This window comes from Polypterus senegalus, chromosome 1 (assembly GCF_016835505.1).
Source record: "Polypterus senegalus isolate Bchr_013 chromosome 1, ASM1683550v1, whole genome shotgun sequence".
In the NCBI taxonomy this organism is placed as follows: domain Eukaryota; kingdom Metazoa; phylum Chordata; class Cladistia; order Polypteriformes; family Polypteridae; genus Polypterus; species Polypterus senegalus.
In genome coordinates, this window is record NC_053154.1 from 274,160,182 (window position 1) to 274,182,494 (window position 22,313).

A 22,313-nucleotide genomic window follows, 5' to 3' on the forward strand; every position below is an offset into this window, starting at 1 on the left:
TTTGAATGGCCTGAATTAGAAATGAGAAAAAAATGCAATACCTATAATTGTGTAATCATTCTTCCAAGGTGACGCCACATGTTGTGGTACTGTAGTTCATGACAAAAGTGATCTACCAAAAGCATGGCCTATTGTTGTTATTTTATATGTCCAGTTCTCTTTTCCTTCTCATTTTTTCTTCTAAATTCCACCTCCACTCCTCTTCCAGCTGTTTGCTTGTCCCACTACCTTCTCATTGAATGTCTTCAGGTTACATGTATGCAAGATGCAATCAAAAAGATTGGACTTGAACTCTTTTATTGCCAGGTAACATACTTGCTGGGAATTCTCTTGGCGTTAAATCCATACACACAACAAGGTATATAAAATCAAAATTAAAAACACCATATACCCCATCACACCAGTATATACAGTACTAGTGAAAAATATATTGTACAAAACATAAATATATAAAACAATATGTTAATGTAGAATAGCAATCATCTTGCTCTGTAATATATCAAGTAAGTCAAGTAAACATAAAATAAACTTAATTTAGATTGGACGGAGGAGTTTAATGACTGCAGTAGCAAAAGAAACTATTTAATGACTGGTAATGTTTCTTTGATGATAATAACTGAAAGAGATGTTTGCCTGGGTGAAGGCAGTCTAAAAAACTCAAAACAACAAAGTCAGAAAAAACGGAAAGAATCTGTTCTGCATTTAAAATCTCATTTGTAAAAGATCAGCATGGGTATCAGTTGAACAATGAGCTACATTCACGAAGAAAAGTGTCAAAGCTGACTTTAAAATGCAGCCATGTAGCAAGTTGGCAGGATGCTCATCGATTCATCCACACTTAGTAATTCAGGCGTCACCTGCTCATCTGCAGTCAGTTTGACTTTACACTGAATAGAACAGAAGGTGCATTTCGCATTATGCTGAATATTAAATGGTCTGATTTTATGGAGCTTCACAGAAATGCCATTTGCATCACGACAATGCTCCTACACACACATTTTTTTTCAAGTAAGTTTTTTTTTAATCCCAAATAAAAAAAAAATGAGTGCTAGATCTAGTGAGAATTTGTAAGGTAAACTATAGGGACCAAGTGTCTTCCAAGATATTTAAGAACACTAAGCCTTTGTTTCAAATGCAATTGGTTAAAATAGAAGAGCATAACAAATTTGACAAATGAGAGGAGACTGTTTGGTCCATCAGGCTCGTTTGTTTAGCTAATAGCTATTGTGATAGAATCAGGGGAGTCAGGGAGCCCCAAACCCCCAAAAATAATCAAAAAGAGAGTCCCAGGTTCAAATAAAGGATGATTTATTAACCAGTTCATCCACAAACTAACACAAGCACAAAGACACGGGTTCTCTTTGTCTCTATCTCCACAATAACTCCCTTCCTTCATCACTGCACTGCCCTCCTCCAGTTGAGTGTTGCTCCACATCCTTCTAGCTCCGACTCGCCTGGATAAAGGAGTGCGGTCCCTTTTATTACGGACCCAGGAATACTTCCGATGCCATGGCAATTTCCCAATGGAAGTACTTCCGGGTCACACGGAAGTCCAATTAATTGGGGAGCGCATCTCCCTACAGATCCTCCTAACGGGACCCATGGTCCCCAGCAGGGTTGTATTGCTGGACTACATCTACCAGCATTCCTTGCTGGTTCCTGAATGGGTGCTGCCATGGAGGGCCGCTGCCATCTAGCATCTGGGGGGAGAGAAAGTCCCCAGTGACCTCTTCCACTTCCGGTGCGCTGTCCATCCATCTGGTTGGGCCATCTCTTCCAGGTCTGGTCCCTCTCTTTTCCCTGGTCAGGATGCCTGTCTGTCTTCTAGGAGCCTCTGGTCCGGGTAAAGAACCACCCCCTCTCCTGGCTGCAATGCCAGTCCAGCCCATGTGGTGTCTACACTATGCTGTCACAAAGAATTTTTGTATTCACCAATTTTGGATGATCATTTTGTTGTTATTGTTGTTTAGTTTAATATACTTACAAGTAAATCTGAATGTGTGATTTATAGCTGATGGTGGTAAAAAGGCAATACAATAGCCTCTGATCTTACCTGCTAGTATTAGATAATTGTATTCAGAAAATTAATGGCTACATAAAAAATACAAAATAATTATTTCTCTGTCTGATAATGGTTATGGTTAAGTATCGTGTCTAATTATTGTGATTAACAGTTATGTAGTTATAACACTAATATAATAACACATAAAAATCTGGGCTTGCGAGAAGCCAGATCCTCAAGAAAACTGGCTGGAAGCAACTCTGGACAGAAACCCAAGCACATGGTTCACTTACACACACACACACACACACACACACACACACACACACACACACACACGCACACGCACACACATATATTCGCCAAAATGAATCGCCAGTTAACTGAACCAGCATGGTTTTGTGATGCGACAAGAAGACTGACATACCTTTAGCAAAAACCAATGCAAATATGAGGACAGCATTCAGATTTCTTCCAGACAATACCCAGTCGTGGGATTGAACCCCAGAATGCTGGATCCTTAAGGCAACAGAACTGACCACTGACTTGCAGTGTTGCAATGACAGGTCATGTCATGACATTTTCTAATTCACTTAATCCAGACCAGGGTCGCAGGTAGAGTCTGGAGTCTATCCCAACTACCACAGGGCACAAAGCAGGGTGCCAGTCCATTGCAGGGTGAACACATTATACACACACACACACACATACACAAGCACACATTAGTGCCAATTCAGCTCACGTAATAGGTGCAATATATTTTAAAATTTTTTCCAATCTCAGTGGAATAAATTGACATGTGTTTACACATGCTTATTGTTCTGGCTAATCATGTAATATTACATAGATGAATGTGGCCACAAGTATAAACTTCTTAGAAATTTCATGCTCTTCACTTTTAAAATTATACTCTCTCCACTTTTGTCATTAGCACTGCCATTAAAAAGAAGTTGATTATTTCATAATACAGAACAGTCCTTAATCCTTCCCTCTCCAATTGTCCTCTCAGTTAAAACAAATGTTAAAATGAAAGGTGATGAAGCACTCAGAAAGACATAGAAGAGAGGGATAAATTGAGCAGTGGATCATATCAATGTACATAAGAGAAGACAAAGGGATTCACATTATTCCCCAGTATGTCACCCACCTTAGGCTCTGTAAACAACACTTAAAGGGATAGACTGGCAATCTCGACTACCAGGGCAATACCCGGTGGGGCACCACAATGTCTGTGAGAACTGACTAAGTGAGAGAAACAGAGAGAGATGATGTGAGTGGTCCACATTGCATCCTCTGTGCCCCTGCCCAATCACACGACTAACCCCATGGGCTGACCTGCACTGCCCTGACCGAACTGTCTAACTGAAGCAAAGAGTAGATGAAGAGTGAAATACAGATGACTGGAAACATGGAGAAAAGTCAAATAATGGGAAGAGATCAGGCAGAAAAGTTTAAAAGAAAAAAAGGAATTGAGATCCACTCAACATGGGGCAGCAATTTGTAAGACCAAAGGACTGCAGCAGGGTCCGAGTGTAGAAGCAGTCAGCTCAGCAGCCTCTTTAATGCGACTATGTAGAATGATACAGAAGCCAAGACAGTTCACCAGACCATTTAAATGAAAAGAAATGCTAAATGATTTATTAAAAGGCAACTGCAGTGTTGAAAGGTAACTTGAAATTTAGGAAACGGTATAAACGTCTCATGTTTTAAAAGACACATTTTTGGTTTTATAGCCTCTACATAAATGTGGCCAAGTCGGTAAAGTGTGTCATGCTTTATTTTATTAGGATGCCGACTTTTAGTCACATGTGGAGTGGAGCTGACATTAGCTAGCAAGCAGTTGATGGATGTTTAGGTAGGGCTAACTTTGATTGTGTGTTAGACCCTCACACAATCTCATTTTTTGTTAAGGTTCAGCTAAGTGTAGCATCTGTAGAGTAGCAGCTGGGGAGAGACAGAAGGACAAAGCAGCTGCAGGAGTATCAGAGAGAGTATCAGGGGGACAGTGCGGCATCTAGACAGCCTGTGATCTTATCTCAGTGAGTACATTATACTGCTTTACTTGCAACGTGCATTGAAGGACTAGTGTCTGTTTGATTGTGGTGGATTAGTTTTGACAAAAGCCAAGGAGCTTTTGATTATAATCCATTCCTAGCCATAGCACTCATTCTTAAACCAGGGTTGCTTGGGTGCAGGAGAAGTGGGGATATTAAATCACAAAATAAGTACAGAGCAACAACCATAAAGCAACCATTGTAGTTCAAATAATACATTTACAAATGTCTTTTAAAAATAAAGGGAAGTCTGGGACTGCAGTGTCATTTTTATGGCTTTTATTAATAGACAGTGTTAAGAGGAGTTTGAAATCATTATGAAGAAATATAGGTGCTGTCTTTAAGTAAACACGAGAAGTAAATCAAAGAATTAAGTTAACAAGTGCAGTCATGAGGACAAAACACAAAGAGTGCAAGCAGTGACTCTTTACATATAGCAAGCATATTAAATTAAAATGAGCTACATTGCAGTTTTCCTTTCTTAAATCTCAATTATATTGCCTGCTGTTAAAAAACATTTAAACATTGTACTTTTACATCTGATACACAGTGTGCTATGTAGTGCAATACATCATTGAAAGTGTTATAAAAACTAATGGGGCACTCACCAGTTCCCCGGCCGTCCAGTTCTGCTGCCTCCCCTACATTGAGCTCCTCAATCAGTGGGTCCGAGTGTTCTCTTCTTGACACCCTGAAACAAAGTGGATTTTTAGAAATGCTTGGACAGTAATGAATGATCAGCCACCACTTCAGGCATCTGTTACGAATATCAACAGCATGCAAGCTCTGGTGATGAACATTCTCCAGTTTGCTTCCTAGGACAGAAAAGAAATTTGTTTCCATATTTGTATTTTTTGTTTTTATTGCCAGAGGCTAATATTATTAGTTCAGTTGATCTGCTTACTGTTGAAGATGCTGCATACAGTCCTTCATGTTGTTAGTGTGAAAGAGACTGCAACAGAACTCCATATTAAAGCGGTATTCGGTAATGTTACAAAAGTGATTTTAAGTTGATTCATTCAAAGCTAAAAAGAACTAAAAATCACAACTCTCCATTAACATCAAAGCCTAAAATTAGTACTGTCTCAGTATACAGTGGGTTTGAATATACATCTACCAACAATTAAAAAACTGAAGTTGCTAATTAGTTTTACTCACTCAAAGGCTCCATTCAGTTCTCTTCTTATCACATTCTGAAAAATCCATCAGTTATAGAAAAAAAATCATCCTTCCTTCTGTTCAATCGTGGCTTGCCTCAATTGGTTAAGTGCTTTTTTATTTTCATCTGTTTCTTTTAATTCAAAAAGCACTTAACATTGATTGTTGATTGGTATTGCAAACTTAATGATGATATATACGGGTGGACAACTGTGTTAACTTTTTCAAAAATGCAAGGGTATGCAGTGATAAAAAAATAGCACAGTCAGGTTATCTCAGATTTATTGTCACATATGGTGAACAAATTATAATGAAGTGCATGCTTGTTCAAGTGTATCACGTTGCCACCATCCAGCAGCCTGAATCTCATTTTGTAGATTGCCAAATATAACATCACAACAGGTAATGTTAAGCAAACGAGATGAGTTTCCTTTTGAATACATTACATTTATCATTCGATTTTGCATGCAATACTAAATACTATTTTGGATTTGTAAGTTTTTTTAGGGTTTGGCAACATTGCATACAGTACACTGGTTTTGACAACACATTTCACAGAAAAGGGTCCAGATTAAAATAACAAATGTAAAAGTTTCTTTGGTAAATGAATCATGTCTAAACATAATCCATGATAAGACAAAAAGACATACTCTAAGACAGTGTTTCTCAACTACTGGGTCGTGATGCATAGCAGGTTGTTGCTGGCGAGTTGCATGTGACTGTCACTAAGTTATGCAAACACAGCCAGAAGGCAAAACAAAAAAGCCTCTCGGATAACTTTGTATTTTTTATATCCATCCATCCATCCATTATCCAACCTGCTATATCCTAACTACAGGGTCACGGGGGTCTGCTGGAGCCAATCCCAGCCAACACTGGGCGCAAGGCAGGAAACAAACCCCAGGCAGGGCGCCAGCCCACCGCAGGGTGCGAACACACACACACACACACACACACCAAGAGCACACTAGGGTCAATTTAGAATGACCAATGCACCTAACCTGCATGTCTTTGGACTGTGGGAGGAAACCGACACAGACACGGGGAGAACATGCAAACCTCCATGCAGGGAGGACCCGGGAAGTGAACCCAGGTCTCCTACCTGCAAGGCAGCAGTGCTACCCACTGTGCCACCATGCCACAAATTTGACTGACTGATTGACTGAATCACAGACTCAGTTTTACCCATGAAACTTCCTAAGACACTGGGTCTTATCTATAATGCCAAGGGTTAATTGAATGTAACAGAATTACTACTATACATTTATACGCAGAGGCTAATATTATTAGTTCACTGCAACTCCTTACTCTTCAACATACTGTACCATTTTCTGAACCTGCTTAATCCTGATTAGGATCGTGGGGAGCTGGAGCCTAATCCACCAAGCATAGGGCACAAGGCAGGAACAATCCTTGGACAGGGTGCCAGCTCATCACAGGGTGAACACACACACAAACAATATTCACTGAATCATGGTTTCCTTTAACATATTACACACAGCATTGATGTTTACAGGCTGCACATTTATGTGCTCAATGGAATGAATTCAAGGTTTTCAGCACTGTGCAGATAAATACAGGTGAAAGGCAATAATATTGCAAACTATGTATAATATATACCTCTTCTATGTTATGTTCGTGGGAAACCCCTACAGTGAGCTGGGCAAGTATCTAAAGTGACTAAGGTATGCCAGCACTCATGGCCTGTGTTGCACCCAGAGCTTGAAGTGGGCCAGTGTGCTGTACTGGCAAACCTGTTGGTGCTTTGCAAACACGAGTGTAGCAGCACATCATGAACTCACATCATTGGGGTCACTCCAATTCTTTGCAAAACTACATTTATTATATACAGTATATATATATATATATATATATATATATATATATATATATGTTGCATAGTTTACTGTCAAATAATGCAAAGAGTACGCAGCATGTATTTCAAACTTATATGGGCTCATCAGGCGTACACACTCACTGCACCCCTCTCGGGGATTGAACCTCGGATGTCAGTGGCGAAGCCTCTTTACGCTGCGCCACGGCGTGTGGTTTGTTTCTTTGACAGCCTGGAGATCGGGGTAATTACATTCATGGCATTCGTAGTCTGAATCACAATCTGATTGTATGGGTGGTTACCTACCAGGTAACGCTTGTGGTTGGTCTGCAAGTCGGCGAACATCCATCACGGTGCCCTCTTCAGTTGCGAGAAACAGATCATAGAATGTTACATAGTTTACTGTCAAATAAATAAACAAACCACACGCTGTTCTTGGTGTGTGGGTGGGTGTGTGTGTGCGCCCTGCGGTGAGCTGGCGCCCTGCCCGGGGTGTGTTTCCTGGTTTGCACCCTGTGTTGGTTGGGATTGGCGCCGGCAGACCCCCGTGTAGATGTAGTTAGGATATAGCGGGTTGGATAATGGATGGATATATATATTCCTTTAGAACAAACTTTATTTTAGCAGAATCCTCATTTTGGCACTTTGTTTGGTCCATTTTATCAGTAAAATTCAGCACAAAAAACTTATTTTCATTTTATAAAAGGGCAGCAAAACACCCTTTTTGTTCTGAGCTTGGCCCAAAAGTCGTGTTTCAGGAGTTCCTCTGAACAGCCAATTAGATTGCACTTTTATGTCACTTGGTTTATTTGACCGTCATCATACTGTTACAGCGGAGCAGAAGCTGAAATGGTTTACTGCAGACCAGAGGCATTTTAGGTGTATAAAGTGGAGGGATAACTGTCAATTAAGTTTGACTTCATGGACTGTCGCTTATTTTTAGGTTTCCCAAGGTATGGTTTGACTTTGCTGAGCACATTGATCAGATTGAGGATACATTTTTGTCTCACTCTTCATTACAAAATGCCGACTACTAAGGGTACCCTGTGTTTATGCTACTTGAACAGTTTTCAATGTGTTTCATAAATGCACACCATAATGTTCTTTTTTTTAATTATTGCATTTAAACGAGTCTTTGAATTTTGTCCTCACAAACCTATACATCCAACTTTTTTATCATGATCTTTTTATGTAAAAGTTTTCCAGGTTAAAAAAACAGCGTGACTTATAAAAGAACAGACAGCCGCCAGAGGGAGACGGTTAATCCTTTCTGCAAAGTCGCCCAAGGGGCGCTTGCTCCAAACCCAGAGGGACACCTGACCACTCTTCCCCAGATGTTAAATTCTAATAATATTGACTATGCTAAGGACACCAAGGGATGCCATTTTTAAAAGGTTTGGAACTTCTCTCTACTATTGATGCTAGAAGAATAAAATAGACATTGCCATCGAGCATTCCACAGTCAGCCTTGTCAATTGTATGTGTCGAAAGACCGCACTATGTTCAAATTCCATTATAACTATTTTTTTTTAGTCCCGAGCACTTCATTCTTACATAATTTGACGTATACAGATAAGTGGTGGAACAAAATTAGCACAGCATTTTCAAATCCACCAAGGTTGCAGCTTTGCAGTACACCAGTCTCACTGACACACAAGCACCCACATAAAGATCCACATTTACACTCATGTACAGTCAATTTGGAATAGAAATTAAGGCCTAAATCTGTAAAAAAAAAGAAAATAATATGCAATGATTTGGCAGTTAAAAACAAATTGTGATGGTGATCACAATTTTCTCTTATGGTTGTCACCTTTAGGAACTTACAAGGATAAGAAAATGTTTTCATATTAAAAATCATTTATTTTTTAACTGAAGTGAACATTTGTCCACCTGAGTGAGAGAGTCATTACTGATAATGCTCAAGTAAAATTTTAATCACAGATTTCTATATGTATATTGACAAAACAGCATAATATAACATAACATAACAACATTAATAAAGACAGTTAGTCCAGTTCATGTTAACAATGGGTCTGGAGTCTGGAAAGAGCCTTGGACAGATAGCACACACCTTCACTCACATTCGGCCAAGTTGAAAGCGTACATTAACTTAGTCTTTACAGCACTGGGCAAGAGGGAGGAAAATCAAAGTACTAGAAGGAAAACCCACACAGACAAAGGAGACAATCCGCAAACTCCACTCACACAATGTCTGTGCAAATTAACACATTCTAAAATTAAAGCATGTCTTCAAAATCCTTTTGGCTTGCTAGCTAAACAGCTCAAATGTTTCACTTTACTTTTTGTTGTCAATAGGGGTCAGTCTTGCTTTGTAAAGCAGAAAGTTTTAACAGATTTTTCATGCAATGCTTTTCAGGAGGAAACAATATCTGAATGTTTGCCAATGGGTTCAAACAATTATTAAATGCATAACTGACACTGAGGCTTACAACTTAAAGATCCAGTGAAAAAAATCTACTGAGGCATCCTTTAAAGATCATTTAACTCACTGCAAAAAAGATGCTTTGTAAAGAAGGAGTCACTCGATGTAAGTTTTTATGTTTTGACAAACTGTATGATTGGTAATAGTGAATACAAAATGAAACAGAGTGACAATTGCAAACCACCCACTCCTTGTAAAATTAAAAAAAATGCCTTTAGCATTAGCATAGCACCTCTGCAAACAATAAGTAAACAGAAGATTGACCAATACCACATATGAAATTATTTTCCCACTCACAAAAGACATGAGCACAAAGGAACTGAAAACTACTGCCCACCATGTAGTTTACAATACTTTCATAAGTAGAATATAATCACTTTAACTCAAGAATGGTCTCAATAAAGCAATTACCAACTACTATGGAATCAAAGATACAGCAAAGAATTTATTGTGTGCTTCACACCAGGATGCTGCAGTCTTCAACATCATCCCATTATCTAGACCCAATAATGAGAAAGTAGAAAACACAGATGTGGCTACATTGCTTCAAAGGACACATCAAAAGAGAATTGTTCTAAGCGAATCGCTGTTTTCTTAAATATTTTGCACAATGAGATGTTAAAAAATGTAAAATCAGCCACTTGACAATTTTACACTGATTACAAAGAGAAAATATTAGAAAGGAGCAAGCCCTGCACATAGGCAATGGCAGCAAAATGTAATTTGTGTCCATCTTGACAAGTACACTATGGTGGTATCCAACTCAAAATCAGGTGAAAGAGGAACGTTCAACAGAGCCAGATGTGACCTACAAGTGTCTTAAAGCACACCATGCGTCAGCAAATTTAAGGGCCTTCAGTAAATGTAGATTTTCATTCCAATCAATTTCTTAACAAGAAGCTAGTTTTTGCTTTTGACAAAACCCTTTGTTTTCAAAAAATCTCACAAATTACAAGTAGTGCAGGTATAACGTCTTGATGAAATTCAGAAAGATACCAATAGTATACAGTGTTTACACTTTGCTTTTTTCTGGTGTTGTTTTAGTTTGATTGCTTATTAATGAGTCTGTACTTTAGACTACAATTTAAATATGAGGTAGCCAATAATGGAGCAGGTATAGCAATGTGATAGTATACAACTGTGTGTATTCATCATAAAGCAATTGTTCAGATGCAATAATTACTAAGAGTTGAAGAGTGACAGGTACCAGTTCTGGTCAATCCAGTAAAATGTTCTTGACTTTCTCAAAAGAGTAAAAAGCCTCAAAGGAGACCAGAGAGTTTGACTGAGATCCAAAACATCCTAAGTTAGTATGTTGATAGTACCTGCAGATTTTATTTTTTTTCTCCAGCCATCTGGAGTTTTTTTTTTTTTCTCTCCACCCTGGCCATCGGACCTTACTTAATCTATTTTAATTAATGTTGACTTATTTTTATTTTTTATTGTGTCTTCTATTTTTCTATTCTTCATTTTGTAATGCACTTTGAGCTACATTTTTTCTTGTATGAAAATGTGCTATATAAATAAATGTTGTTGTTGTTGTAAAATGTGAAAGAATGTAAAAGAGCATCTAGGCCACTAATTTCAGAATTACATGATACTATCCTTATGAGAGTACATCTATAGACAGAGCAAGATAGCCCACTAAACCTACTGCTTGATGAGAAAGCACAAGGAATTGTAAATTACCAACAAGTGACATTAAGGCACTCTAAAGATAGTCAATCATGAATGTAAAAAAACTGCCCTAAGACTTGGGCAGGAACGTAATTAAAATTATATTCTTGATTGTCCGCACCAACTCCAGTTCGTTTATAACCACAAATATATTCCTTACATTTTATCCCATCCTGGCAAATGTACATAACGAAAACTGATGTGCCTGTTTACAGTGTGGCATTCATGCTGTTGTTCCATTACCAAGTTGCTAGACTAAATGCCACCCGCTACACTTTTCAACTCTCTGATCTTCATCCTGGGTACTCCACAAGGTAGTGTGCTGAGACTCCTGTTGTATTCCTTGTTCACCTATGACTTTATGGCTTGGTGCAGGTCATACTCCATAATTAAATTTGCTGATGACATCATCATTATAGACCTGATCACTAATAATGGTGAAATGGATGACAGAGAAGACGTATGCCTTATGACATGCCAGGACAACAATCTTTATCTTAATACTAGGGGCTTCGCCACCTGCTTGCTTTGTTTGCCAACCCCCCTGGCCTGCAATATGTGCCAGCCACTCTGTGTCTGTGCCGCTCACTTTGTGAAGAGGGGGGCTGAACGCACCCAAAGGAGACACGGTCACTCCTCCGAAACCCTCTCTTAAACGGTGATACAATGGGAAACAAATACAGTTTTTTTTTTTATCTCCTCTTTGTTCAATCAGTTGCTGGCTTGCTGCTGCTGCCGTGCAGTGTGATTTGCATCTCGCACGGCACTTCGAACATTTAAAAGCCTGTACAGCAGCTGTCCTACTCTTTGTCTTTTATTTCTGGCTCCGGGCGTGATTAAATCTCTTTGCACAAAGTCTTGTCTCACGGGATGTGAGTTCTTGATATTTTTTACTTTATAATTTAAAAATGGAATAAAAATCTGAAACTCTAACAACATCACATTAAAGTTCAATAAATTCTGGAAAGAATGATACCAAACATATATATAGGTTTTAAAATCACCCCGATTTAAAGAGTGGCAAAAAATGTGACATAAAAATGTCACATAAAACCGTTGCACTTTTAGGCTTAGGATTTTATATAGAGAGAGTAGATATGTAAGGCTACACTCACATCTCCATCTGAGAAGAAGAAGGTCAACAGTTTTAAACTTCTCCATCACAAATGACCCAAAATGGTCATAAAACATCTTAACTGTCATCAAGTAGGCTCACTAACTCCTTCACATCTTCATTGTTGCTGGTACTCGCAATCTCATTCCTTAGTTATTATGGATGGCATTGTAGACACCATACAGGTTAAGGTCATGAAGCAGTAAATAATCCATGTCAAAACTTAATAGAAAATAAAATACATTCGCTCTCTCACACAAAAAGGTAACATTTTGGATAAGAATTTAGGACTCCCAATTAAAACACTCACACCATGATTTTGTCTTGCTTCATTCTGGAAGTTTGCTTGATCAATTGACCTACACTCAACCTTACGTTTGATTCCAGTTTAAACTTTTCAGCCTCTAGTGCTCAAAAAACAACCCCAGCAATACATTATTAATAATAATAAACCTTCTGTTCAAAGTCAAAAAAAGCAAGATGGCCCACAAGTGTTTGTTTTCATTTTTTTTGCAAGTTATGGGCTTGAGTGGTAACCTATGATCACATTGGCCTTTTGTGTTTTTTAGCTGACTATGTGTTTAGATTGAAATGCAGGCTGTAATATTTTAAAATGCATTTCAGATATCCTCATTTTGACTTATGTTTCACATATCTCAAATTAATTTATTGATATCTTAAAAGGGGTGTATGTTCAATTTCAGACATGATAAAGTATATTTTCAAGATACTGTATTTTTAAATCTATTTAAAAAATGTCTCAGATACATTTTAAGATATCTTTAAAAGGACATGTACTAATTTTAAGATATCTGAATATAATTTTCAGATATCTGTAATCCAATTCTAGACATCTCAGATATATTTCTAGATATCTCAAAATAGCTTCCTGTCCATTTTCAGATAATGAATCTGAAGTACATGAAGTTAAAAGGAAGTAATTCTGAGATATCTCTAGATATATTTAATATATCTTGAAAAAGTTGAAATGCATTTCAGATATCTCAAAATGTATTGCACGCATCTTTAAATATAAGGGAACATATTATGAGATATCTGAAGAAGAGTTTAAGATTTTAAGATATCTCAAATTCATTTTTCAATATTTGTAAAAGTTCATTTGTCTTGCTATAGGATAGGTCCCCATTGACCATGAATTTAATAAAAATAGTCTGACAATATATTTTTAAGTATCATTGGACCAGGTTCACAAGTGATGGAAGAAGGGAATGTGAGATTGACAAGTGGATTGGAGCAATGGCAGCTGTTCTGTGGGTGCTGTACTTGTTCGTGTTGGTGAAGCAGAAGCAGTGTCTACAAACAAAACTCTCAGTTCACCTGTCAATCTACATACCTGTCCTATCTTATGGTCATTTACATATACTTTTATTATTTGTTTTATGGTGGCACAGTGGTTAATGCTGCTTTCTCACTTATCCAGCATTCTGGGGTTGAAACCCTGTGGTGTGTGAATTCATTCTGGTGAATCTGATTGTCAACCTAAACAAGTAATAAATTGTATTTTCTTTTGAAAATGAATAGTGGTTGTAGCCATTTACATAAATTTCGCTAATTATCCTGGCAGTAACTTTCAACATTCACATGGCAAGTTATCTATAAAAATGAGTTAGCTAGCAAAAATGCATCTTTCCAATGTCTAAGAGGAAAACTGACACCAAGAATTGCCATTTCAAAGGCAAATGGACTGGAAAGTATGACTTTATAATGCACCATCCTGAAATGCTCCACTGACCTGTCGGATCTGTGATGAAACAGCTGCTATCATGAAAGGGTCCAATGTGAGGCACCATTATCTTCAGCAACCCGGCACTTTCAAAGAATTTTATCCACCACACTCTGATGCATAAGAAATTCAAGACCTTGAAGGCAAGCTACGATCACAGCAGGAAAATAGGCATCATTCTGGAGTGGTGGTGGGTTTTGATGTTATAAATATGATTAGAAATCATGAAATCAGCTGATTTAAAATTGCTATGAATCACAACTCCATATTGGTGTTAATTTCTGAAAAAAGAATTGTCTTATCATGCTGTGGTCTTGAATAAATATATCTACCAGCAAGAAACTGTAAAAGTTGCTGATCACTTTTACTCAATCAGACATGCCATCTTCTACCATTCTCTATCTCCCTACTCTATTCTGAACAACAGTGACTAGGCAAAAACACAATATTTGGTTTGTGGTGCTTCGTTCTGTTTCTGTCATGTAATCTGATTTTTTGTTGTTTGCAGAGTACTCTGTTATCATGTACACGCTGCACCACAGAATGTGAATAATGCTGAGTGTTGATTGGTATTTCTAAGTTAATGACAACATGCAGATGACCAGTAACATTTTCTCTTTCACAAACTGAGCATTCTGATTCGACAAGAAATGTAATGCAGTGTAATCAGTTCAGTTCAGATTTATTATCTCGTGTACACAGAACAATAAAATTTAGTTTTGAATGCGTTACCAACAGGCAGCACATACCACATTCTAGAAAATATCTTTTAAATAGGTTACATAGAAAATAGCACACAATACAGTAAACCAAAAGTAGCCTCTGCCCGGATGAGCTCCCCATCCATTCTGTGATGCATGTGTCTGAGCACCTGCCTCTTTAGCTCTAAATGCTGCTTTTGAGTCATTTATGTGCCTTACTTTTGAAGGGCTCAGTTCTATAGACTAACTAATCAAAGTGGCAAGCATTGAGTTTATTATTTCATTTCATTATGAATTCCTTGTTAAAATGAATTTATGAATTCGGCACCTGTCCCTTTCAAACTCTCTGCACGTGCCTGATTTTATGGATGTTTGACATTTATAAATTCTAAATCATGCTAATAAAGCTGAAAAGAAGTATTTGAGGATGACTTGGAGCCAGATAACTGATGATCCCAGCACTACAGAAACCATGTCCAGAAATAGCCAAAGTATTTATAAGGAGTGCTGAACAAGAGGAATACTTAGTCTAAATAAATATTGCTGCTGAATACATTATACTTTACATGACTTCACATCCATCCATCAGATCCCCTACCCATTGTTGAACCAGTTCATCTCTTTTCAAAAATTAAACCTATCTTAGTAGCATTAGGTGCAAAAAATGAATCAAGCTTGTACTGGCTCCGTTATAGGACATACTCATTTTCTCTGTAGAAGTTCATGCTGGGAGAAGATTTATTTATTTAAATACATAAATCCAGATGTGATAGGTTTCCTGAGTTGGACTAAGCAGGTTTGAAAATATACTACAACTATTATTATTATTATTACTATTACTATTATTATGTCATCTTATCATCCGCTTCTCTTGGTGAGGGTTGTGGCAAGAGCACGACAAGCAGGTCAGCCTAGACTTTTCTGTCAACAGCTACAGATTCCAGGCATTCTCAAGTTAGGCAAAAGATATAATTCCTCCAACATGTCCTGGGTCAGCCAGAGGGTCCTCCCAGTTGGATGTGCTTGGAGCAACCCAGTGGCCTTGTGAAGTAACCTAATTTCTGCTGCTGGTACTTGCAATCTCATTCCTTTGGTCATTACCAACTGCTCATGATAATCCTCATCTGTCATCAGTCCTGATACTTCTAGACCTCTACTCTGCCTTTGACATAGTCAGCCATGGCATCACTGGGACTGCTATCAGGTAGTTTGAGTCCTACATCTTGGGCAGATCCTACTGCGTGTCCTGAAAAGAATAAAAGTCAAGGGTGTATCAGACATACAGAGAGGTGCCCCAGTGATCAGTACTTGGTCTTCTACTCTTTTCTCTCTACACCACCTCTCTGGGCCACATCATCCAATCCCATAGTTTCTGACATTAGTACTATGCTGACAATACACAGCTGTACCTGTTGTTCCCTCCTGAGGACAACAACATGTAATCAGCTACATTTACTGCTTGATTTAATGATACTTTGATCTTGATGAAGGATCACCATCTATAGCTCAACCTGACAAAGAAGGTAGCTCCTAGTTGGTGTAGTCATCTGCCCTCCGTCATATAAAACCCTACTGTTCTGGAAATTCTGTCAATTTGTTAATGAATGTCTTTTTGCTCAGTGGATATCTGTTATATTTTGTGTTGATCATTTTTTAGTTATGCTAGCTTTATAGCTCTTCACTTCTAGTATTCAACTTCTGTAACTTGTCCTGCTATTCTTGTTCAGAACAGTCCCTAGACTGATGTTACTCGATTATGTTGACTTCCTTTGTAAGTCGCTTTGGATAAAAGTGACTGCTAAGCAAATAAATATAAATGTAAATAACCATAAGATAGGACAGGTATGTAGACTGACAGGTAAACTGAGAGTTTTGTTTGTAGGCTCAGCTTCTGCTTCACCACCACGAACAAGTACAGCACCCACAGAACAGCTGCCATTGCTCCAATCCACTTGTCAATCTCACATTCCCTTCTTCCATCATTTGTGAACAAGGTCCAAGGATACTTCAACTTGTCCACTAAGGGCAGTTAGTATCTCTCACCTGGAGAGGGAACTTCACTCTTGATCTCAGACTCAGACTTGTGGTGCTCTACCTCAACTTTGCAACTTCACACTCAGCAGCAATTCGCTGGAGCGTGTGTCAAAGGTCACAATAAAAAAAGGGAAAGAGGACAACATCATCTGCATAAAGCAAAGATGCTACACCTAGCCACCCAAAATACTGTAGACATCCTTGGCTGCACCCTGATAACCTGTCCATAAAAACCACAAACAGGAGTGGTGACAAGACACAGACTTGATGGAGTCCAACACCCACAGTGAACAAATTTGACTTAAAGCCAAGTATTTGGACACAGCTGTCACTGTGCTTTTGGCTAATTGCAAGACCCAACAGGAGCGGAGAGAATGAAAATACAAACTTATGCTTAAATTCAGCACTCTATAAAATGGTCTTAATATAGACGAGAGTTTTATGAGCAGATATGTGGACTAACAGACTGATTGGCCAGCTGACTACATCAGAGGCCTATCTTACAGACAATGCACTTCAAAAAAAACCTTACAGGACTTTCTCTAGTGATGGTTATCTTATCTCTACATTTTATTAGTTCATTGTTCTCTTCTTTCAGGGTTAATTCATCTCAGGTGTATTCATTTTGCTAATATGTGAACAAAAAGGTTGTTAAGATGAAAGAATATGTCCCAATATAAGCAAGAGTGTTTTTCAGTTTCTTTGTTACACCTTTTCTGATGAAGGGGCCTTAGCTGTCTCGAAAGCTTGCACATGCAATCTATTTAGTTAGCCAATAAAAGGTGTCATTTCACCCTACTTTCTCCTGTATTTATAAGGGAACAAATAGCACACAAAAGCAGCCCTGTTACCCAGGATTCCTGCAGTACCTCCCGCAACATGCCAAGGTCATATGCTTTTCCCAAATCTACAAAATACATGCAGACTGGGTTATCGTAAAAACACATTATTATTACTTTGTAAATGGAAGGCATTAAAGAAAAAGGTATTTATGAAACAACAAATCATTTGTTTGATAAGGGAGGAATTGTCAGTTTAGACCACTGTCTTTAATGATGGAACAGTTTCAAATATCAATGCATAGAATGTACATTATCCTTATAATATTACGATTGGACATAAAGAATAATAATACAAACAACCTTTTATGGTTCATTCAGAGAGATGTTACAACAGGGCATTCGATATTCTTGACTAGCAGTTACAGAGCTAATTGAGTGATCATAAATCTCGGATCAATTTGAAGAGCTGACACAGGAGCAAAATCAGAAAGGAAGATTGAAGGTGATGCTTGTTGATCCATCTGTTTAATTTACTTTCTACAAATGGTAAAGATACTGACGAACTGAGTGAAAATATCCAAAAATCCGTATACACAACATAATCCAGAGGCAATGAAGTCCCAGGGTAAAAACACCCATTCATTCATCAGCCAGTTTTTTTTAACTTTCCTCCTACATTATGTACAAGTCTAAAATCAACCATATGCAGAGTACACTGCCTTCAAAAATCACATATACACTAAAATGAATACTACCTGCAGCCCAAATTTAATATTGCTGCATAGTTAGTGTCCTGCACAGATGTTTTAAGCCTCTTCTTCATTTGGATGATTCATATCAAGGAGTTCTTTCATAAGTTCAACATTTCATTCACTGGCTATCATATAGAAAAACTGAGAAGAAATGAAAAAAGCTACTGTACCTAAACACACGATTTGCAGAAGAACCTCTGTATGCAATATTATTAAAGAACACCTCAAGCTCCTGGTCATTGTCAAAATCGGCAGCAATGACAGTGCGGACAGGTGAAGGCATGGCAAACTTCTGCGTGGCAATGTCCTAAGGAAGACAAGAATGACAGTCAGAAGACAAAAGAAAACATTGATTACTAAAAGAAAGCATATTATATCTTTAAGGTATCAGAGCATTAACTGCAGCTGTCTAAGTATGTAGCTTCTGGAACTGGGCACCATAAACAACAGTGTCAGGTGGCAGCAGTGATGAAGTCCTTATGGCCAGTTGATAACAAGATTGTGAGTCATCGGGGTCAGGCCTGCAGCACTTCTGAGAGCTATAGTTGGCTTAACCGGGTAAATCTGTGCCTTCTCTGATCAAACAGGCTATAACTCACAGACATGTAACTTATATTTATGTGCAGCAGAGCTGCTGCAATAAGTTTTGGAAGAGTTATGGCCTGCTACTCTGCACCTTACTATTTACCCTGAATTTTAATTACAAGCCTCATAAAGTCTGATTCTCATGAAAGGGAGGGTGACCTTCAGTGAGTGTAAGGGAGTGTCAGAGCTGTCATCCTGGGACATGTGAGTAGTGGGACTGGAAAAAGCTCATTGGGGATATTTTATTACCTGAATACCAAGAAAGGGTAGATAAAATTTTATAAAGGCTATAAAATTCTGACAGGGGTAAGCTGTGCTCGTAGTAATCTGCATAAATACAGTCATTTAATAGAAACTACAAGTTTGCAAAGAAAAGGTGATGAGCTTGCAGAACGAAGAGAATATGTAATGCATCTTCATTGTAAAATGTTCAGTTTTAAAAAAGCACCTCAACGACACTTTCCTTGTTAGTGTCATCCTCTGTCTGTCATGTTGAAATGATGTTTAGTGAATTCTTGGTATTCCTTATGTAAATATAATGTTGTTCTAAATGTCATGTTCTTATGCAATGTACTCTATAACATAAAGTTTGACTGGCTGATCATTTGATTTGACGTGTCTCCAAGGAGCACTGATACATAAGGAGGACATTTCTATTCCAGCCGAGAAAAACTCAATTTAAAATATAACTGTTTTGAAGCTTTAGGAAAGTCACATTGAAGGTAAAAGCCTATTCCCAGCTGTGATAAATGCTATGTAATGTGATTTGATAATAATTTACTTCTTGGATACGACTCAGATCTGATACTATGTGTCTGCTTTTTGAAGTTATCTGTCTTGATCTAATAATATTTTACTCCTGAGATGTATCTTCTTTTTAAAATTAATAAATATATTTTATGACCCTGTATTGTAATAGTGTAGTCAGAAAACAAATGAATGATTTGATTGATATTATTACATAAACAAATGTAAACTTTTTATTTAACATTTTATACTATTGCACTTTGAAACCTGCAGTTTATTTCACTTGGTATGTGATAGTGAGACTATGGTGGATGATAGTAATACAAGAGTAATTATAATGTATGTATTGTGTATGATGTATTAGATTCCAAGGCATGAACCACTGCACCTTCATCAATGTCATCTGACTTCCACAATCCGAAGATATTGTTTTTTTTATCTATCCATTCATCTATTTTCCGACCCGAATCCAAACACAGGGGTCTGCTGGAGCCAATCCCAGCCAACACAGGAATCCGATCCCGGGCAGGGTGCCAACCCACCACAGGACACACAAACACACCCACACACCAAGGCCAATTTCGAATTGCCAATCCACCTAACCTGCATGTCTTTGGACTGTGGGAGGAAACCAGAGAGCCCGGAGGAAACCCATGCAAACTCCACGCAGGGAGGACCTGAGAATCGAACCCGGGTCTCCTAACTGCGAGGCAGCAGCGCTACCACTGCGCCGCCCATTTTTTATCTATTTATTAGTTAAACTACTTAATCCAGTTCAGGGTTGCAACATCAGGTGGAAGATAAGAGCCATCTTTAGAGGGGAACAAGGTCATCACCAACCACCCTTATTTATCCAGACATCCATTTTCCATACTTGACAGGTCATTACAAGGTGGATCCTAACATTTGTACCAGGCCAGTTTTGAATCACTCTGATGTTACTTTAGATAGTTTCCATCACTCTGAGAAATTGAAGTGGAAATGGATGGATGGATGGAAATCAATTTTTAAAAAACATAATTCAGAATTCTGAAAGTAACAATGTATAAGACATTAAAAATAATTCAGCTCTTCTATGTATAGAACTAAATTCTATATTTTTAGTCACTAAGACTATGAATATTTGTGTGTTGGATTTTATTCTGGTGGATATATCATTCATCCAGTTCATATCTGTTATAGTGGTGCAAGGCAGTAGTCCTGCTGAAGAATAAGGGCACAGCTCTGCAACGAAGTAGCTTACTTATTTGTGGCAAATGCTATGTGAGTAGGGTAGAAAATGTGGAGAAAGGTAGTCATGCTAGATGGCAGCTATAGCGCTCTCTGTGTTATTCAGTATCTTGACTCTGTAGTACTTAAAGGTGGACAGGCTTCTTGGAGATGCTTGTCCCTTTAAACTATAGCTGGGATTCAGGGTTGCAGGTACACCTGGGGTCAATAATTGTATTGTATTTCTGAGGTGGCAAAGATAGATTGGCCATCTAGTTCTTGAAGATGATTACTTGTATTCCGTTTTGTATGTTGTATTTACCCCATTTTTTGAAACCCATGGCCTGTCCATCCTACCTGGAGGGGGTCAGTTTCTGAATTGCCCTTCCCAAGATTTCTTACATTTTCTTTTTTCGTTTTTTTTTTTTTGTTTTTTGTCTTCTTAGGGAGTCAAAAACAGGGTCTGTTAAAGGTAAATGATTGATTCCTTGTGTGATTTTGGGCTATGCAATTATTGTTGTTATTTAGAGAAAGTTCTGAAAGGAGTGTCTCCAGGACCTTCAGAGCACATGCTTAATTCCAAACGTAGTCTTATGTACTTCCACAGAATTGACACCATCTCCATCCTGATTTTTAAAGCTGCCTGTTGAGATTAGTGTCTGGAAGTGAGTCAGTACAAGACCTCAACTGAAAGGAGGTAAAAACGCACAATAATTTTAGAAAATGGTTAGGCAGTGTTTAAAAAAAGTGCCACCAGGAGATGAGACATAACCAAAAGAAACGGTTGTCAAAATACCACATCCCAATATGTAAACCAAAAACCAAAGTCAAAAATCATGCAACAATCCTGATTAAATAATTAGATTAGAACATTAGGACAACTATATCAAGAATAGGCCATTCAGCCCAAGAAGCTAATTTAGAGCTCATCTATTACAAAAATTCAGTAAAAAGATTGTAAAATGGTTTTCATGAACAAATGACCTTCTTCTTAACCCTACTATTATCCTAGCATTTCCACCCATCTGTTATCTTGGGCGGTCGGTGCCGACCCGTGTCTTAAATCAGCCTCCCTCAACCCTCAAACATTTTTTTATCATCCAGTTTGTTTCCTTACCTCTTGGTTACCTTGTTAGGCTTCCTTATCCATGAAAAGATTTTAAAATTTGGTTTTAAAATTTTTGGTGTGGCCCTCTGAAGATGATGTCAATAAAATGGCCCAGTCCAAAAAAATTGGTAAAATAAACCTCAGGAGAATTATACAAATAAATCAAAGGTTTATATGTTACCTGACTATTACTGAGGGGTATTAGAACACAACTGTAAAAAAAAATTACAATTTTTTATTTTAATAATATTACTATCAATATCAATATTATTAATATTAGTAACATCTGTGGTGTTAGGGTCGGTTTTGACCCATATATATTTACTTCAAGAAGAAGGCAAAAAAGTATTTTTTTTCCAAAAGTTG

The 22,313-nt window shown here is 37.9% G+C and overlaps 1 protein-coding gene across 2 annotated transcripts in view; it reads right to left on the reverse strand.

The window, feature by feature from the left end:
• Nucleotides 1-22,313, reverse strand: part of LOC120542222 (cartilage acidic protein 1-like) — a 201,989-nt gene that overhangs the window by 88,605 nt on the left and 91,071 nt on the right. For both annotated transcript variants that reach the window (XM_039774526.1, XM_039774533.1), the window contains exons 8-9: nucleotides 18,469-18,605; nucleotides 4,665-4,747 (exon numbers count right to left, since the gene is read on the reverse strand). In XM_039774526.1, the coding sequence (XP_039630460.1) occupies nucleotides 4,665-4,747; nucleotides 18,469-18,605 (220 nt within the window). The remainder of the gene's footprint in view (nucleotides 1-4,664; nucleotides 4,748-18,468; nucleotides 18,606-22,313) is intronic.